This window comes from Cetorhinus maximus, chromosome 18, assembly GCF_964194155.1.
Source record: "Cetorhinus maximus chromosome 18, sCetMax3.hap1.1, whole genome shotgun sequence".
NCBI lineage: Eukaryota > Metazoa > Chordata > Chondrichthyes > Lamniformes > Cetorhinidae > Cetorhinus > Cetorhinus maximus.
The window spans coordinates 41,613,901-41,631,974 of NC_135896.1; the positions used below are offsets into that span (position 1 = coordinate 41,613,901).

At 41.4% G+C, this 18,074-nt stretch overlaps 1 protein-coding gene across 1 annotated transcript in view; it reads right to left on the bottom strand.

The window, feature by feature from the left end:
* LOC144693567 (kinesin-like protein KIF28) overlaps positions 1–18,074 on the bottom strand; it is a 65,899-nt gene that overhangs the window by 10,920 nt on the left and 36,905 nt on the right. Inside the window, exons 11-14 of the mRNA XM_078563409.1 lie at positions 3,770–3,888; positions 2,642–2,749; positions 1,196–1,341; positions 136–264 (exon numbers count right to left, since the gene is read on the bottom strand). Coding sequence (XP_078419535.1) covers positions 136–264; positions 1,196–1,341; positions 2,642–2,749; positions 3,770–3,888 — 502 coding nt within the window. The remainder of the gene's footprint in view (positions 1–135; positions 265–1,195; positions 1,342–2,641; positions 2,750–3,769; positions 3,889–18,074) is intronic.

Consider the following 18,074-nt stretch of genomic DNA (forward strand, 5'->3'; position numbering starts at 1 on the left):
CAGAAGGGCCACTCATTTAGCCAACATGCAATTTACATTAACCATCCTGCAATTATTAAATAAAATTGGTCAAGATGTTATTTATATAACTCAGGTTGAGAGTGTTAGTATTCTATAATGGTGTTTTGAGCTTACTTTCCACTTGGCGTGCAGGGGAGCAATCTGATCTGTATAACTGCTTCTTCTTTTCCTTGATAGTTAATAACATCCACCTGGTCTTCATAAGCTATGCAATACGCCAAAGTTTCCAACCACACATGGGCACTGCAACATATGGTTCATGTTGATAGGAAAATGGCACAATTAACCATTTTACTGATGAATTACTTTGTCATTTTTGAACATTTAAGCTGCAGAATTAATATGCTTAGTACCAATGTTTTGGGTGTTACCTCCCCCTTTGTTGTGAGGGTTCTGGTCGGTAGTTCTCCTTTCCCCACTAGACATAGTATGTGAAAACCACTTGGAACATTAACATTGCAAACAGCTCTGGAACATGGTTAACAATTTCTTGCCTCAAAACTGATGTGATAGGTGAGAATACACCCCTCTGAGATGGTTAACTCATCTGCATTCTGGCCTCTTGCACATCCCCCATTTTAATTATTTCATCATTTGCAACTGTGCCTTTGGCTACCTATGCCCTAAACTTTCGAATTCGCTAAACTTCTCCTCTTTACCACACTATCCTCCTTAAAGACGTTCCTTAAAACCTACCTATTAATAAAGCTTTTGGTTACCTGTCGCTATGTGACTCAATGTCAAATTCTGTTTGGTAACGCTTCTGTGAAGCACCATGGGTGGTTAATTTTGTTAAAGGTGCTACATAAATGCAAGCTGCTGTTGTTGGTATTCCAACTAATTTGTCCTAAGTAACAAAGGGATGAAAGGTTATCAGTGATGGCCAGGAATGTGGGGTTGAGGTTACATTCAGATCAGCCATGATCTTATTGAATGGCGGAGCAGGCTCGAGGGGCCGAGTGGCCTACTCCTGCCTCTAATTCATATGTTCGTATTCCAGAAATCCTTGATTCTCTGGGAGATAACCTTTTGTGAACTGAATTCAATATCATAGCGCCATCCTGATACAAGTTGAACCAATATCCCTTTGACGCAAAATGTTACATGGGCAATAATCAATAATAAGCTTAATGAAAACATAATACTCTAACATTATGTGCTGTCTGAATTTTACCTCCCAAGATGCAAGATCTCAACAGGACCCCAGAATGGATCTTGTTCCATCTTATTGTATACTGTTCCATTTTCTAGAAAGTGCTGGTAAATGTCTTCAATTAAAAGCTTTCGATCAATGAACTTGTCTCGTGGCCAGATCTCGACCTTGAAATAAACCAATAGCTGTTTTCTTTTCCAGTCACAGAAATAAATGTCCTAGAGGACCTATTGGTTTGATCAAGTATGGCATATGAAAGATGAACATGCTCATACAAGTCCAGAAAACTAAACACAAAACAAATAGAAGCCAGATTCAAACGTGATTAGCAGGCTCCCTTCCCTGAAGGACATTAATGAATCAGTCAGGTCTTTCCAACCATCTGACAGCATATCATGATTTCCTTTTTCCTGTGTCAGTCCACAAATGACCAAATTTATTGAATTTCATTTCGCAACTTATCATGGTGGAATGTGACCTTATGACCTCTGGGTAGCCAATCCATACTTTAGCCTGTATACTAATGCACCCATATATAAGTAATGTGTAGTGGGAGAGATTGAATGTGGCACCTTACTCAGAACTCCTCAATGGCAAATTCCTGATCTTAAGAGGTGTTTGGCTGAAGTGAGGTGCATTGCTACAGGGCGATAGAAAAAAAATCAATGTCTAAGTTACTCTGAACTTCTAGCATTTGGCTCAGTATGAAATTGGCAGAGGCCTGATAAGCTTCCAGGGAAAGGCAAAAGAAAACACATACATGCTCACCCTTGCACTGTAATGCAGTAAATTATTTGGCATCATTATTCATACTGTGGGAGCAGACAGATAGAAAAAATATTTGAATTAACTTGGCATGACTCCTTATCCTAATAACTCAGGACCACCATTTTGAGTGACACAGTCGCTTGCATGATGCTATCACATCGCATGCCCCTACTACAATATTGACTATGCAGAGGTTTTACTGCCAGGATTCCATGTTAGATATCGCAAAAGACTCACATGAACTTAAGGTTTTTCTTTTATGATTAAAGGAAAAAGAGGGGCAGGTTTTTTATTTTATGTCTTTACACATTTTTAAAAAATTTCTCTCTAGACGGTTGACAATGCTGGCAAGGCTGCATTTACTGCCCATCCCTAGTTTCGCTGAGAGACAACTAAATGGCTTGTTAAGGGACATTAGAGTTAACCAGATAGTGTGAAACTGGAGTGGGTGAAGAACAGACCAGGTCCTGTATTAACTTACACACATATTTTAATTGGAATATTATTTAATATTCAGTGAACTTAAGTACATTTTTAAGAAATAATGTTTTATTAATTTCAAGTCACACCTCTGGAAAATATATTATTAGAATCTTCCAATTACATTTGCATTAGCATGATTCAATTAGATTTGAAATTCTATCTGAGCAGTGCATAAATTAACATTGCTTATATGCAGCTGCTGCTGATGTCACTTACCTGTTTTGTTAGCTTGTTTGTTACTTTTACAATAATTTCTTTTTCTAATTCCTCTCCCCTGGCATTTGTTGATGTCAAGTTTTTCACCTCAAGTTCAAAGGTAACCCCCTTTGGAAAGACAAAAATACGCTATTATTTGGTATTGCATTAAAGAAACCACATCACTCGCCACATCACTCGCTATATTGGATAATTTGGAGGCGATGTTAACCCCCAAAAATGAGGATCTTGGGGTCAGGTGAGATGTAACAAAATTTAAAACACTCGAAGCCTGACACCAACCTGTCCACTTCCAGGTTTAGTAGAGACAGGACAAGGGGACAGGCCGCCAACCTGTTCTCAGGGCACTGATTGGCCATTTAGATATCATAACAAGGCTGGCAACCTCACATTTTTTAACCTGTTCTTACAGGTTTAACACTAACTTTCTTTGGAGGCTCAAAGGAAGAAGGGAGTGCTTTGGGGAAGAGGTATAGTGCCCTTACAGCACCGCTTATGGACTGAGAGGAGTAGGAGTGCTTCACCCCGAGCCACTAAGCCTCCCTGCTTCCCTGGGATTGAATCCTCACCCAGACCCTCCTCCATCCAAAAATCCCCCCACCCCCCCACCTTCCCCATATTTGTGAATCAGAAACCCCCATGATCCTAATAGTAGCTACAGGCTCCTTACCTAAGGCTGCAGTCTGCTTCAGAATGCTCCCTGCCCCACTGGAAGGCAAGCCTGTCAATCAGGCTTACTTCTGGACTTGGGAATCTCCCAATGTCAATATACACGCTACTCCACAGCATATGGAAAACTCTGGTTTGTGAAAACCACAGCCCTGTCGGTATTGGGGCCTTTATTACAGGATTACATTATAATGCTAGAAAATATCTTTAACAAAGAGAGTGAACATGTAATCAGTTTTATAAAATGACTGATCATGGTAACAAAGTATAGTGCACAAGAACTCCTCTGTAACATATAATTAGTTGTGATTTCCCAGCCTGTAGTTTTATTGCAGGCTGCAGAGTTGAGCTCCATGGAGCTCCCCAACAGATTTCATTGTTGAGGTAGGATTATAAATGCAAGATCTTAACTACAGTCATAGAGATTCTTGAATCATTGCAGGAAATGAGGAAATACACCTTGTTAAGTTCTTCACTTATTTGGTTTGCTTGAGCCACCATAGGCATGGTTGCTATGAAATCATGAAAAATTCCAGCCAAATTAGGATCCAGATTTTCCTCCTGTTTCTGACCAGCTCCTAGAAAGCATAAGAAACAAAATTTGATGGCAAAAAGATTTAAAAAAATAGTTGTCAGTAGCTACATAAACTAGCTCGGAAAAAGAACAGATGGAAAATAGAGAACATGTGAGAATTTATACTTTGGAGCCAAGGAAAAGAAAAGTAATTAATGTAGCAGGACAAGGGCAGCTGATACATGGGGATACCACCACCTCGCAGTTCCCCTCCAAGCCACTCCCCACCCTGACTTGCAAATATATCGCCGTCCCTTCACTGTCACTGGGTCAAAATCCTGGAGCTCCCTCCCGAACAGCACTGTGGGTGTACCTACACCACATGGACTGCAGTGGTTCAAGGAGGCAGCTCACCACCACCTTCTCAAGGGCAACAGGGATGGGCAATAAATGCTGGCCTAGCCCGGCAGCCCACGTCCCCTAAATGAATTTTAAAAAAGCATCATACCAAGTAATTGTGAACATATCATTTATTAATTGTTTGATATTTCATCTCATTTCATTTTATTACCCGGATTGGGGAAGAATTACAATGAAATAATACATCTTCGTCTTTGAAAATGAAATGTTTTCTTACAGCACACCTGAGCCATGTTGGATCCTTTGTTTGTAAACCATATTTTCGTCGCACAATATCTCATTAAAAGATTGACATTATGATTCTAGCTACAGAAGCGAGTATGAGAGCAATTTTATGTAAAAAGTGGCACAGGGCAGAACCATCCTGCCCAGGGACGTCGAAAACATTTAGCTGGTAACTGTGCAGTAAACGTACTTAGCTACTCAGATTTAGGTATGGCATGTTCCCCCTTTTCACACCATAATTTCTTTCTGATGGCATGTCACATTTTCACCATTGTTTAAAATCAGAAATTAGGTCCTTTAGCTCAAAATATGCAGTAAAACAACCATTACAATATTGTGTAACATGACTTAATGACTAGAAAAAAAATGGAAACTAAAATTTATCAGAGGGAGTGGTATAAGTGATTATGGAGGGGTGAAGCACAGTTTTAGGGACCAGCATGATTTCACTTAGCCATATTGAGCAGGAAGGTTAATCCTTAATCTGTACCCAGTTAGCTGATCTTGGGGCACGGTTATTGCCAGACTAGGAATTAGAGGGAGGAATGGTCAGTATTCCCACTACTGATCACAACCCAGTGATCAAAATTTGAAAAGGATTTATTTCTGGGAACAGGCTTGCATTGCGGTCATCCAGCAATACCACCTAACCCCCATGTCGAGGCCATTACTATTCATTGGGGATGTGGGGCCAGGAGAAGCAGGAGTTCTGGGCCACTCCAGCTCCAGACTAACAGTGGCAGCCACCATTTGCATTGACACCAGTAATCACAGAGCTGTAAAGTGGAAGCTTGTAACCTTTCCAGAATTCATCGTAACATCAGAAGGCAGTGCCTGTTTTCTTTCACGGTTAATACTTGCAATTTCAATCACTCAGCAGCAGTGCCAGATGCTCTCATTAAATAGATAACTAAAGGTTGCTTGAAGGTACTTTTAGTTGAATATTATACAAGGGAAACGAGAAGGAAATAAGGAGCTGGTTTTACACCTGTAGATTGTACCCTAGCTGGTTATTATTTTTTGTTTTGCTTATCATGATGAAGAACAGGGTTGTACAGATATTGCTTTTGCCTTTAAGCACAAGCAATATGTTTATATATAAGGCCAAACATTGTTAGACATAAAATGAAACATACCTAGATTTACTTGTCCAAATCCTTCAATAGATACCAATTCAGAAACAAAAAATTCATAACTGTATTTATGAATTTTATCTCTGCCACTTTGTTCATGTGGGAAACCCACATACAAGTAGAATGAACAGGATCCGATTATAACTCTGTCCTAATGAGACAGAAAGCAATTGTCACTGTCATCATTTACTGTACATCATAGGACAATGCAGGTCTTTGTGATCTTCATGAAACAATCTTTGAATTATTGTGTAACTGTATTTTTTTTAAATCAAGCATTTGTATTAATCAAGCTCTCAATATTTGTAAATTTAGGAATATTTCTAAAGTGGTAGCTATATTCAGCATTTCATAGCTGTGAGATTAGTGAAAAGCTATTATAAAATAATTCAATGAAGATCGATGCAAAAATTTTAGGTGAATTTTTTGATGAATTATTGCAAATTTTCTCTGAGCTTTGAATTAACAAAGTACCATTTAGCTTTCTTATAATTACAGTTAATGGCAGCCATCACTATAACTGTCTTTAGTGTAATGTTGAAGTTCTGTTCCCAAGACTATAAAAGCAATATATAGTCAGAAAGTTGTGGATTCATGTTCCATTCTAAAGACTTAAACAGAAAAATCTAGGCTGACACTCCAGTACTGAAGGATATGGTACTGTCAGAGTGTCATTTTTCAGATCATATGTTAAATAAAAGGCACCGTCTGCTTTCTTGGGCATATGTAAAAGATCACATGGCACTATTTTAAAGAAGAGCTGGTCAGCTACCACTTGGCGCTGATTTTCATGCCTCCATCGATGTTGGAATGGAGGCAACTGTATTAAAATGGCAGACGAGGTCCAATTCCAGGATTCCTGCCCCCATTCCCAATGTGTGGGGCTTTTATGGCGCCTGCACTCAGAACCCTGTTGGTGATTCTATTAGTAAGTCTTCCAGCTCAGCCAAGCATTCATAACAAGTCTATCTGGAGAAGCAGGTGTGTGGTCATCTGTTTATGTTGACACAGTTGCCAGATGGCCTTGTTATGAATGCTTGGCTGAGCTCCAAGACTCACAAATGGTATCAGCAGCAGTGGTCTGTTTACACATGGAAGGGGAGTGCTTGCTTTGATTGATTGACACCTTAATGAGGTTACAATAAGTTATTATTTCTTTGATCTGTTTTTTCAATGTCTGTATGTTTATTTGGACAATATTATGAGGTATTCAGTGAGGTAAAGCTTCTGTTATTGATGCTATGAATAGCTCCATCTGACTGACACTTTTCTAAGGTTGTAAAAGCAACACTTTATTTCAAAGGTAATCCTTGAATGGGTGCTTTATTTTTTTAAAGAATTGCCACTGTTTTTATACAGCACATTGGTTCTGTACATAGTGCATGCTGGTACATAGGCATGGAGGATGAAGTGGGATGAAGAAGGGTCATGGGGGCATGGAGGATACATGGGGAATATGAATGTCATGGAAGGGGCATAGGGATATGAGGCAACATGGAGGAGCGTGAAAGGCACAGAAGGGCATGGGGGATATGGGAGGCAGAGAGGGTGGATGGGAAGTGAGGTGGTGTGAGGGCTGAGGACTAGAGGACCAAACAGTTTTCAATACAACTGGGCCAAAGTCCCATTGAACCAATGCAGGCCTTCCAACCAGTCCGCCTCAGCACTCGGCTGCCTCTGTGGTTCTCTTTGAACTCCAGAGGCGATGAGTCCAACTCTATCCTGCTCCAACGCCACCCCCCTGGGATGAAAATATGGCAGGGGTGGCTCTTTAAAGGGATAGATCTACCTGGTCAGGATGTTTCCCAGCTCAACCTTCCTGTCCCCTTGATGAAAATTCGACCTCTGGTGTTCTGATCAATATTTGTCCTCAGTTCATTTTTAGTAATAATGACTATCTGGTCATGATCATATTGCTGTTTGTGAGTGCTTGCTGTGTATAAAGCTGCCTGCCATGTTTCCTAAATTACAATGGTGGCTACAATTCAAAAATACTTCATTGGCTGTATCTCACTTTGGGATGTCCTAAGGTCATGAATGCTGCTTTATAAATGTAAGTCATTCATTAGTGCAGCACAAAGCTGCCAGCCCACTAAAGATGCGGATAGTGATAGTAAAAATTAGTTTTATTTCAAGTGTACGTCATATGGTCAAGTTGACTATATCTCAAGTAGTAACTTGTAAAGAGTTTGATTTGGAATGTTGATTTCTATAGATGTGACACTTGGACCTTACAGAAAGAGGCAACCAACTATTTCTTTATTCGTTCTAAGGATGTGAGCATCGCCAGATAGGCCAGCATTTATTGCCCAATCCTAATTGCCCTCGAGAAGGTGGTGCCGTGTTGCCTTCTTGAACTGCTGCAGTCCATGAGGTGTAGGAATACCCACACTGCTGTTAGGAAGGGATTCCAGGATTTTGACCCAGCGACAGTGAAGGAACGGCAATAATATTTCCAAGTCAGGATGCTGTGTGACAGAGAGAAGAAGTTCTCAGTGGTGGTGTTCCCATGCATCTGCTGCCCTTGTCCTTCTAGGTGGTAGAGGTCATGGGTTTGGAAGATGCTGTTGAAGGATCCTTGGTAAATATTGGTAAAGTGCATTTTGTAGATTTGTAGATGGTACACACTGCTGCAACTCTGTGTCAGGGGTGGTGGGAGTGAATGATGAAGATGATGAATAAGGTACCAATCAAGCAGGCTGCTTTGTCCTGGGTGGTGTAAAGCTTCTTGAGTGTTGTTGGAGCTGCACTCATCCAGGAAAGTGGAGAGTATTCTACCACACTCCTGACTTGTGTCTTGAAGATGGTGGACAGGCTTTGGGGTGTCAGGAGGTGAGTTACTCTTCGCAGAATTCCCAGCCTCTAACCTGTTCTTGTAGCCACAGTTTTTATATGGCTGATCCAGTTCAGTTTCTGATCAGCGGCAACACCTAGGATGTTGATCTGCTATGTTGATATTAGTGGGGGATTCAGCGATGGTAATGCCATTGAATGTCAAGGGGAGATGGTTGGATTCTCTCTTGTTGGAGATGGTCATTGCCTGGCACTTAAGTTGACTGAGATGATTAACTTCCAAAACCACAATTGTCTTCCTTTGTGCTAGCTATGACTCCAACCAGTGGAGAGTTTTCCCCCGATTCTCATTAACTTCAATTTTGCTAGGGCTCCTTGATGCTACATTCAGCCAAATGCTGCCCTGATGTCAAGGGCAGTCACTCACATCTCACCTCTTGAGTTCAGCTCTTTTGTTCATGTTTGGACCAAGGCTGTAATGAGTTCAGGAACTGAGTGGCCCTAGTGGAACCCAAACTGAACATCAGTGAGCAGGTTATTGCTTAGTGAGTGCCATTTGATAGCACTGTCAATGGCACTTGCCATCACTTTGTGATGAACAAGAATAACAATATAGATGGGCTGGTAAGATGGGCAGAGCAGTGGCAAATGGAATTTAATCCTGAGATGTGTGAGGTGATGCATTTTGGGAGAACTGACATGGCAAGAGAATACACAATGAATGGTTGGACCCTAGGAAGTACAGAGGATTAGAGGGACCTTGGTGTACATGCCCATAGATCCCTGAAGGCAGCAGCACAGGTAGATAAGGTAGCTAAGAAGGCATATGGGATATTTGCCTTTATTATCCGAGGCATAGAATATAAGAGCAGGGAGGTTATGTTGGGACTGTATAAAATGCTAGCTAGGCCACACCTGTACTTCTGGCCGCCGCACTATAGGAAGGATGTGATTGTACTGGAGAGGGTGCAGAGGAGATTCACCAGGATATTGTCTGGGCTGGAGCGTTTCAGCTATGAAGACAGACTGGATAGGTTAGGGTTGTTTCCCTTAGAGCAGAGAAGGCTGATGGGGGACCTGATAGAGTTATACAAAATTATGAGGGGCATAGATAGGAAGAAACTTTTCCCTTTAGTGGAGGTGTCAATAACCTGGGGGCATAGATTTAAGGTAAAGGGCAGGAGCATAAGGGGATTTGAGGAAAATCTTTTCACCCAGAGGGTGGTTGGGATTTGGAACACACTGCCTGAGGGGGTGGTGGAGGCAGGAACCCTCACAACATTTAAGAAGTATTTATTTGAGCACTTGAAATGCCATAGCATACAGCACTATGGGCCAAGTGCTGGAAAATGGGATTAGAATAGATAGATGCTTGATGGCCAGTGTGGACACAATGGGTCGAAGGGCCTGTTTCTGTGCTGTATAACTCTATGACTCTATGACTAATAGACTGATGGGGCGGTAATTGGCCGGGTTGGATTTGCCCTGCTTTTTGTAGACAGGACGTACCTGGGCAATTTTCTACATTGCTGGGTAGATGCCTGTGTTGTAGCTATAGTTGAACAGGTTGGCTAGGAGCGCAGCAAGTTCTGGAGCACAAGCCTTCAGTACTATTACCAGAATATTGTCAGGGCCCATAGCCTTTGCAGTATACAGTGCCTTCAGCCATTTCTTGATATCACGTGGAGTGAATCAAATTGGCTGAAGACCGGCATCTGATGCTGGGGGCAATTGGAGGAGGCCAAAATGGATCATCCACCCGGCACTTCTGGCTGAAGATGTTTGCGAGTACTTCAGCCTTGTCTTTTGCACTGATGTACTGGGCTCCCCCATTATTGAAAATGTAGATATTTGTGGAGCCTCTGTCTTTGGTTAGTAGGATGTGACAGCTTAGATCTGATCTATTGGTTGTGGGATCACTTAGACCTGTCTTTCACATGCTGCCTCTGCTGTTTGCCATGCAAGTACTCCTGTGTTGTAGTTTCACCAGAGTGACATCTCATTTTTTGGTATGCTTGGTGCTGCTCCTGACATGCCCTCCTGCACTCTTCATTGAACCAGGGTTCCCCCGGCTTGATGTTAATGGTAGAGCGGGGGATATGCTGGGCCATGAAGTTACACATTGTGGTTGTATACAGTTCTGCTGCTGATGAAGGCCTGTAGCATCTCAGGGATGCCCAGTGTTGAGCTGCTAGATTTGTTCGAAATCTATCCCATTTAGCACAATGGTAGTGCCACGCAACATGATGGAGGGTATCCTCAATGTGAAGACAGGACTTAGTCTCCACAACGACTGTGTGCTAGTCACTCCTGCCAACCAGACAGTTCTCGTGCTATTTCACAGCTGGACAGGTCAGGTACGCACCTGCCCATGGGATGTAAAATTCTGACCATGATGATGATTATATAGTAAAGTTATGTCAGTAAAGTTGTACAAATGGATATTACAGGGGGAAGTTCATGCTAGTGGAGATGTTGTGCTTACCAGATGACGCAGCTGATATTTTGTTAGAAGAGGCACTCCATTGACTGTAACCTTGGCCTTGTTTAGGGGCTCAAGTATCACTTTGTCATCACAAACAGTAAGCACAGCATGCTTGTCCAGAATCCTAAAATGCAAGGCAAACCCAGTCAGAGCTCAACACATTCAATTGTTCCATTTTAATGCAGTTTACTTCATTAATAGATCATTTCCAAATTTTCCTTTTGAATGTATGCACGTTATCTTTCAAAGTTGGCACCATGGCCCTGGCACCATGGAGGAGGGGAGAAATACCAGAAGGTATGTCACCCTTTGCCCCACTTGCACACCTGCATGCATCTTGTAACTGAATGGTATTAGCTGAGCTCTAAAAGAAGTTTGGAAATCTATGAATCTTGGACATGAAGTTGTGTGTATTATGGGGATGGAGACACAAGTAGGAAAGCAAAAGGATTAATAAACAAATAACATAAAAAGATCCATTGCAAATCTAATGTTCCAGTTATTTAATTATTTACTTTGATGGTGAGACTGCTTTAAAGGAGGCTTACCACTGGGCAACCACAGTGTCTGCCTGAATCAAGCAGAGGGTCTGCTGCCCAAACAAATCAGCGTCCTAATAATGTAAAAGCAAAAAAATTGCGGATGCTGGAAATCCAAAACAAAAATAAAAATACCTGGAAAAACTCAGCAGGTCTGGCAGCATCTGCAGAGAGGAACACAGTTAACTGTGCTCCTCTCCGCAGATGCTGTCAGACCTGCTGGGTTTTTCCAGGTATTTTTATTTTTGTTCCTAATAATGTAGTTAGGACCCTGATTGTAATCTCAATAGGCAATGAGTGTGTGGTGCGTGCTCTGCCTGTGTGTACTGGGTTTGAGCACCCCAACCACCATTGGTGACTCAGGGAAAGCCCTTGAGCTCACTTGCTAGGCCTCACCTTTCCACTTCTCAGGACCTACTAGCTGTTATCACTGGCATTCCAACTGGCCAACATTCCTGTGGTCCAAAACCGGCGAGCCGTCTTTACGAACTTGCTCGGCATACACAGCTCATCAATTGGCAGCTGCCTCTTAACCAAATGGACAGGCAACCCTGCAGTGTGCTCCACAAGTTAAAATTTAACCATAAGTCTTTTGATAGACTACTGAGCTGCACTAACCTTCAGTTTTCCTCATTACACATGTCAACAATGGAAGATAACTCAATCCAAAGGTTTCACTTAACCAAGTCCTTTCAAAACAATGTCCTTCTCTAAACTAGCAGTTCGTCCAATTGCAGAAATTCCTGAAATATTAAAATAAGTTTTAGGCTTCACCATTCAGTGGTTGCAATTATAGAACACTGGCGCATTCTAGGTAGCTGCTTGGTACACAGCAAGAAATAAGCTTATTCAATTGCAAATGAGAGTCAGGACCTCAGTAAGTGCTATTAGCCACAGGGAATGCATGCAGGAATCTCCCTGAATACTAAGTACTGTATAAGGTTAAAGTAAATGTAATTCTGTTCTCTTTGTTTTAACTCTTTCATGCATGAATCAGTTGTGAGTGTTTCAAAACAGCATTAAATACTTCAGCAGTCAAATAAAACAGATTGGGTCCTTTCACAGTGTAACAAGCTTGTTTTTCTGTCACAGCGGCAATACACTATAAATGCATAAGGTGATTAAAAGTCTTGAAAACTGATCTGTATTACTGTCGCACCATTAGTCATACATAACGGAGATGTTCTCAGAGCTTTCTCCTACCATGCTGAATAAAGTGTCGAACCACCCCAGACAATTGGGGATCTTCATTAACATTCAGGAAATAGGGAAACTCTGTCATCATTTTCTCTTCCTAAAAATAAAAATGATTGGTTACAGTTCTATTCTCTAATTTCCTTTTGTATTAAAGGGCAAATCTCATTGCTATTTAAATTGAAAGTTCATTTGAAATCAATATTCACCGATGTAAAGCAGTTTTAATTATTCATTCTTAATGTTTTTAAATGCATTGCCAGTATTTGCCTTTTCACAACCAGAATAATGTACTCACGTAGGCATTTGTGCCTGTGGAAACAGATTTGAAATTTATTTCATTTTCGTGCTACATCGAATTTAAAGAATTTTTAAATAGATCAATTCGGTTTCACTTCACAAGTTGGAAATTCTTACCCCTGTGCTCTTTTGAAAATAATATGCAAATAAAAGATGGAAACAACATATAAAATGAGCTGTAAACACCCAAGAAAGAAACGTACAATGTTGTAGCTCTTAATGCATGTAAACAGGACAGTGCATTCCTGATTTTGGAACCCTACATGTAACACTGCTGTAGCGAATTACTGTTACATTTGCTTAAAGTATCTGTTTAATGTATAGTAAGATATATACATAAATTACCTTTGTAACACTGTTGTATTGCTGCTCCCATTCCCTCCTTGCTCCTTCTAATTTCTGTTGCCATGATTTCTGCATCTCTTTCAACTGTTGTTCATTATCGACAATTAGTCTTTTAAGCACCTCTATATTGAATGATAAATGTTACTTTTCCAATAATGAGTTTCAGATTAAGATCACAAGCTGAATGCTATGACTAGGTCTCCACATTTATAACTTATTATAAATATGGCATTACATCAGCAAAGAATTTGTTACTTTAGAAATTTAAAAAAGCAATTTGATTTCCCAGAAATACAGAGGAATTGTAATGAAGACTTAGCCGGTTTAGGAAGTGGAAAAAACCTCTCATGCAGTGTGTGGTAATCTGATGTGTAATATACCTTCAAGAAGCAAGAAGAATGTTATAATGGAAGATCACATGATCTTCGTATCCTATAGCAGAGTAGTGCGAGCTACCTTAGTAGTCAGTAGTCAGTATGAGTAGTCTAGAGTTGGAGTCTGTAATGTAGAGACAGGGTTTGAGTTGTAGGCACACAAGTGTAACTGCTGAGTTCCTTTGTAAATAAATAGAATGTGTTCTACATAAGAACTACTCTGATCTACTCTGTCTATGGTACCAACTCGGCCATCCCGAAACAAGCATGCAACCTGGATCCATTAGTCCAACTAAACTAGTGACCAGGATCCAACACAGTAAAAAGTATTTTTCCCGATTATATTATTGAAAAACATCCCTCACCAACAGCAATCAACCTCAAATTGACCTCAACATGCAATGTATAGGGACCAAAATTTCATAGACTCCGAAAACAGGCACAGGAATCGTAACACAAGATGAACCCACGCCCATTCCTTCAGATGCAGGTAGCACGCAGATTTCATGCTGCCTGCTCATTTAAATAATGGGAACATGCAGTCAATGCTAAGCAAACTGTTGAGTGGCTACATGCCTGAGCAAGGGGTGCAAAATCATGAGGGGCTCAAGGTAGCCTGCATTGATCTGTTAAAGCTGGCTTGCATTATGACTGGAGCATGTGCTAGAAGTCATTCTAGAAATGATTTTGACATAGGAAAGACACGCATGAATAGCACAACGTTCCAGGAAGCTGGCGGAAAGATTTTTCAGTGCTACAGTAGAAGCCTTGGTGCAGGAGGTGGTGAAGAGGAGAGATATCATCTATCCATCTGAACTGAGTGAATTAAATGTACCCTGCTCTCTTTCCATACAGAGCCTCAGTGACCTCCCTTTTACAACAGTGAACAGTGAGCTGGATGATGTTGGAAATGTTACTTGCTCCAGCAGGAAGGAGCCAGATGCACAAAGGACTCATGGTCACAGACACCATCACATTCACTGGCAATGCCATCTTCATTCTGCTCTGAAGCTGGAGGTCTGCCTGAATCAAGTGGCAGGTTTCACTGATGACCTCCTTAATGAAATGGAAACATCACACGTTCTGTTCCTCACTGAGGTAAGAGAATTGTCCCATGGAAACCCTGAGTGGATTTGGCCTCCTCCCAAGAGCCCTTCTCCCCATCCTTCTCCTCCTCCCTCTTTGAGCAGTTTGTCCTCCTCTGTCACCTGCGCTGATTCTCCCTGTCATCTTGCAGGCTAAGGGGAAATAGAAGTATGCCTGGGAGGAAGTGGTCTGAACAGAACCCATGAAGTCAGAACAAAGACCATCACCTTACAAGACAACTAACTCAGCAATAACCTGTAGAAATGAATCAGCAAAACGTGAAAACAGTTGATAAACCCTTTAAATAGCACTGGTGGAGATCCTACTGATAAACTTGCTTCAGTTATGGAAGGTTAAGAGACGGCATTAGCTGGAGTGATTATCTTTTAAACAGGCAGTGGAGTAAGTGACGTGAAACACCTGCATCCATTCTGGTGTGCTCCCACTGACACTTTAGCATAATCTGTCAGAATAGCCAGAATCTTGGCTGGGATCCACTTACACCAGCCCCAAACAGGGACATGATCCTATGGGAATATGGGATTGGAAATGGAGGGGTGGCAGGGCCACACTATATTCAGAGTTTCTTTCGACGTTCAAAGTAAAATGGTCACAATTCAGTGAATTGCAATAAAGAAAACACCCAAAGCAAGTGTTTTTCACTGGCACACATCATTGAAATGAAATGGTGCAGATTAGACCTTTTGAATATTAAATATCTTCAGCACTCTTTGCAGCCCACAGGACGCCAGTGTCAATCTCACTGCTGTAGGTTAAAGTGTCATTGGGGCCTGAATCACATCATCAGACCTTGACTTTTAAATCTCACAAGCTGTTCAAATCACGCCTGTCAGATTAGCACAGGGCTCAAGTATCGACTGCCAAGCTGCCTATATGTTAACACCCTGCGTGCCCCATTCTCATGGGGTTAAGTTTTTGCATGTAAAACGGAGGAGCAGCACTTTACAAACTCTGTCCATCTGCTTTGCTGTTGCTCTTATTTGCCATTTGGCTCAGAGTTACATATTGAAGGCTTGGTGACTATTTCCCACTCTTTTATTGTAGCACCTTGTATGTGTCATTAACAATTTAGTCTCATTTCCACCCCATCTGTCTTGCATTCAATTAAGGAATCTAGAAATGCATTGATCCAATAATATATTAAAAATATACTCATGTGGAGTCAAACACATTGAAATATACATGTATGCAGTCTAATGCAAATGTTTAGATGCAAAAGAACCAGTAGAGCTTAGCATATTACCTGCAAAATAGGACTGTAAGAACAGCAGTTCTTAATATAATACCATCTAATCTGGCTCAATATTGAACCTGCCCACAGTGTTGATGCCTTAAAGTTGATAAATTAAATTGGCTTGAAATCCACCAAAGATTTATGTTTGTCTTGATGTAGTGCTAGGTGTCAGCCTTGACTCAATGGTAGTATTCTTGCTTCATCAGAAGATTGTGGATTCAAGCCCCTCCCCAGAGACTTAGGCACATAAGATAAAAGCAAAATACTGCAGAAGCTGGAAACCAGAAATAAAAACAGAAAATGCTGGAAAAACTCAGCAGGCCTGGCAGCATCTGTGGAGAGAGAAACAGAGTTAACGTTTTGATTTTGCATGACTCTTCTTCAGAGCTAAAGAGAAGTAGAAATGTGACGGATATTATACTGTTTAAGAGGGGGTGGAGCAGGTGAAGGGAAATAAAAGGTCAGGGATAGGTGGAAGCTCAGGAGAAATTGACAAAGATGTCATGGACACAAGATAAAGTGAGTTAATGGTAGTGATAAAGACTAAGGAAGGTGCTGATAGCGGCATAAAGGTAAATTAGCAAAATATGTTAATGGCAGAACAAGAGTCAGCACTCTGTGAAAGCACAACATAGAAACAAGTGATAGGTGGCCCTGTTGCAGTGAGGGGAGAAAGGATGAAAAATATATATAAAATTAAAATTAAAAAAAAACAAATAAAAATACATTTTATAAAATGGATTTTAAAAGGGGCAAAGATGGAGAGAGAGTTCATGGTCTGAAGTTGTTGAACTCAATGTTAAGCCCAGAAGGCTGTAAAGTGCCTAATCGGAAGATGAGGTGCTGTTTCTCCAGTCTGTTTTGGGCTTCACTGGAATATTGCGGCAGGCCAAAGGAGGACATGTGGGCATGAGAGCAAGATGGTGAGTTGAAATGTCAAGCGACAGGAAGGTCTGAGTCATGCTTGAGGACTGAGCAAAGGTGTTTCTCAAAGCAGTCACCCTGTCTGTATTTAGTCTCCCCAATGTAGAGGAGACCGCATTGGGATCAACGAATACAGTAGACCAAATTGAAGGAGGTACAAGTGAAGCACTGCTTCACCTGAAAGGGCCTTGGATAGTGAGGAGGGAGGAGGTAAAGGGGCAGGTGTTGCACCTTCTGTGACTGCATGGGAAGGTGCCATGGGAAGGGGATGAGGAGTTGGGGGTGATGGAGGAGTGGACCAGGGTGTCACGGAGCACATAATCTACGTGACATTCTAGAGCTTGAGGGAATGCTACAGTACCACCTTGTAGGTGAGGCTTTAAACCGAGGCTCCTTTCCAGTGAATGTAAAAGATCCCAAGTTATTTAAGGAAGTTTAGTGGGGTTGGGGGTATTGTGGTGCAATGGGTAGCATCCCTGCCTCTGAGCCAGAAGCCATGAGTTCAAATTCCACTCCAGAACTAGATGGCCAAGGAAGCTGCATTTGTAACATGGCCAAACAGGTTGAGTAATTTGTAAATCCTTCCAATAGGCCTATGAGAGGTGGTAAGAGTGTGAGAGTCTCCTGGTTAGCCAGAACCTGTAGAAGGCACCAGCAAACCACCAAACTTTGCCAAACTTAACTATGAACCAACACATGGAAGTCCATGGTCACCAATCTTAGGGTATGGTACCTGAAGAGAGAGAGAAAATGAAGTTGGCCTTGTCAACATTACACATCTCAACCAGCATCAATAGAACAGATTGTCTGATTTTTTGTGGGGGTTGGGGTGGTCTTGTGGTGTGCACAAATTAGCTACCCCATTTCCCTATATTAAAACAGTGACAACACTTCAAAAGTACTTCATTGGCTGTGAATCACTTTGGGACATCCTGAGGTTGTGAAAGGTGCTATTTAAATGCAACGTCTTTCATTAATATTGCCTTATCTACCTTCAGCAGAAAAGAATAATAAAGCAAAATGCATCAATTTTTAGTGAAATGGATAATGAATGGCATTTCAGATCAGGTAAACAACAGTTAAGTAAGTGTAATATGCGAGCATCATTCAGTAGCGATAAGCCTGCCTGGGCAATCATGTGGGTAATTACTCCCAGCCGAAGTTCTGAATGCTGGGT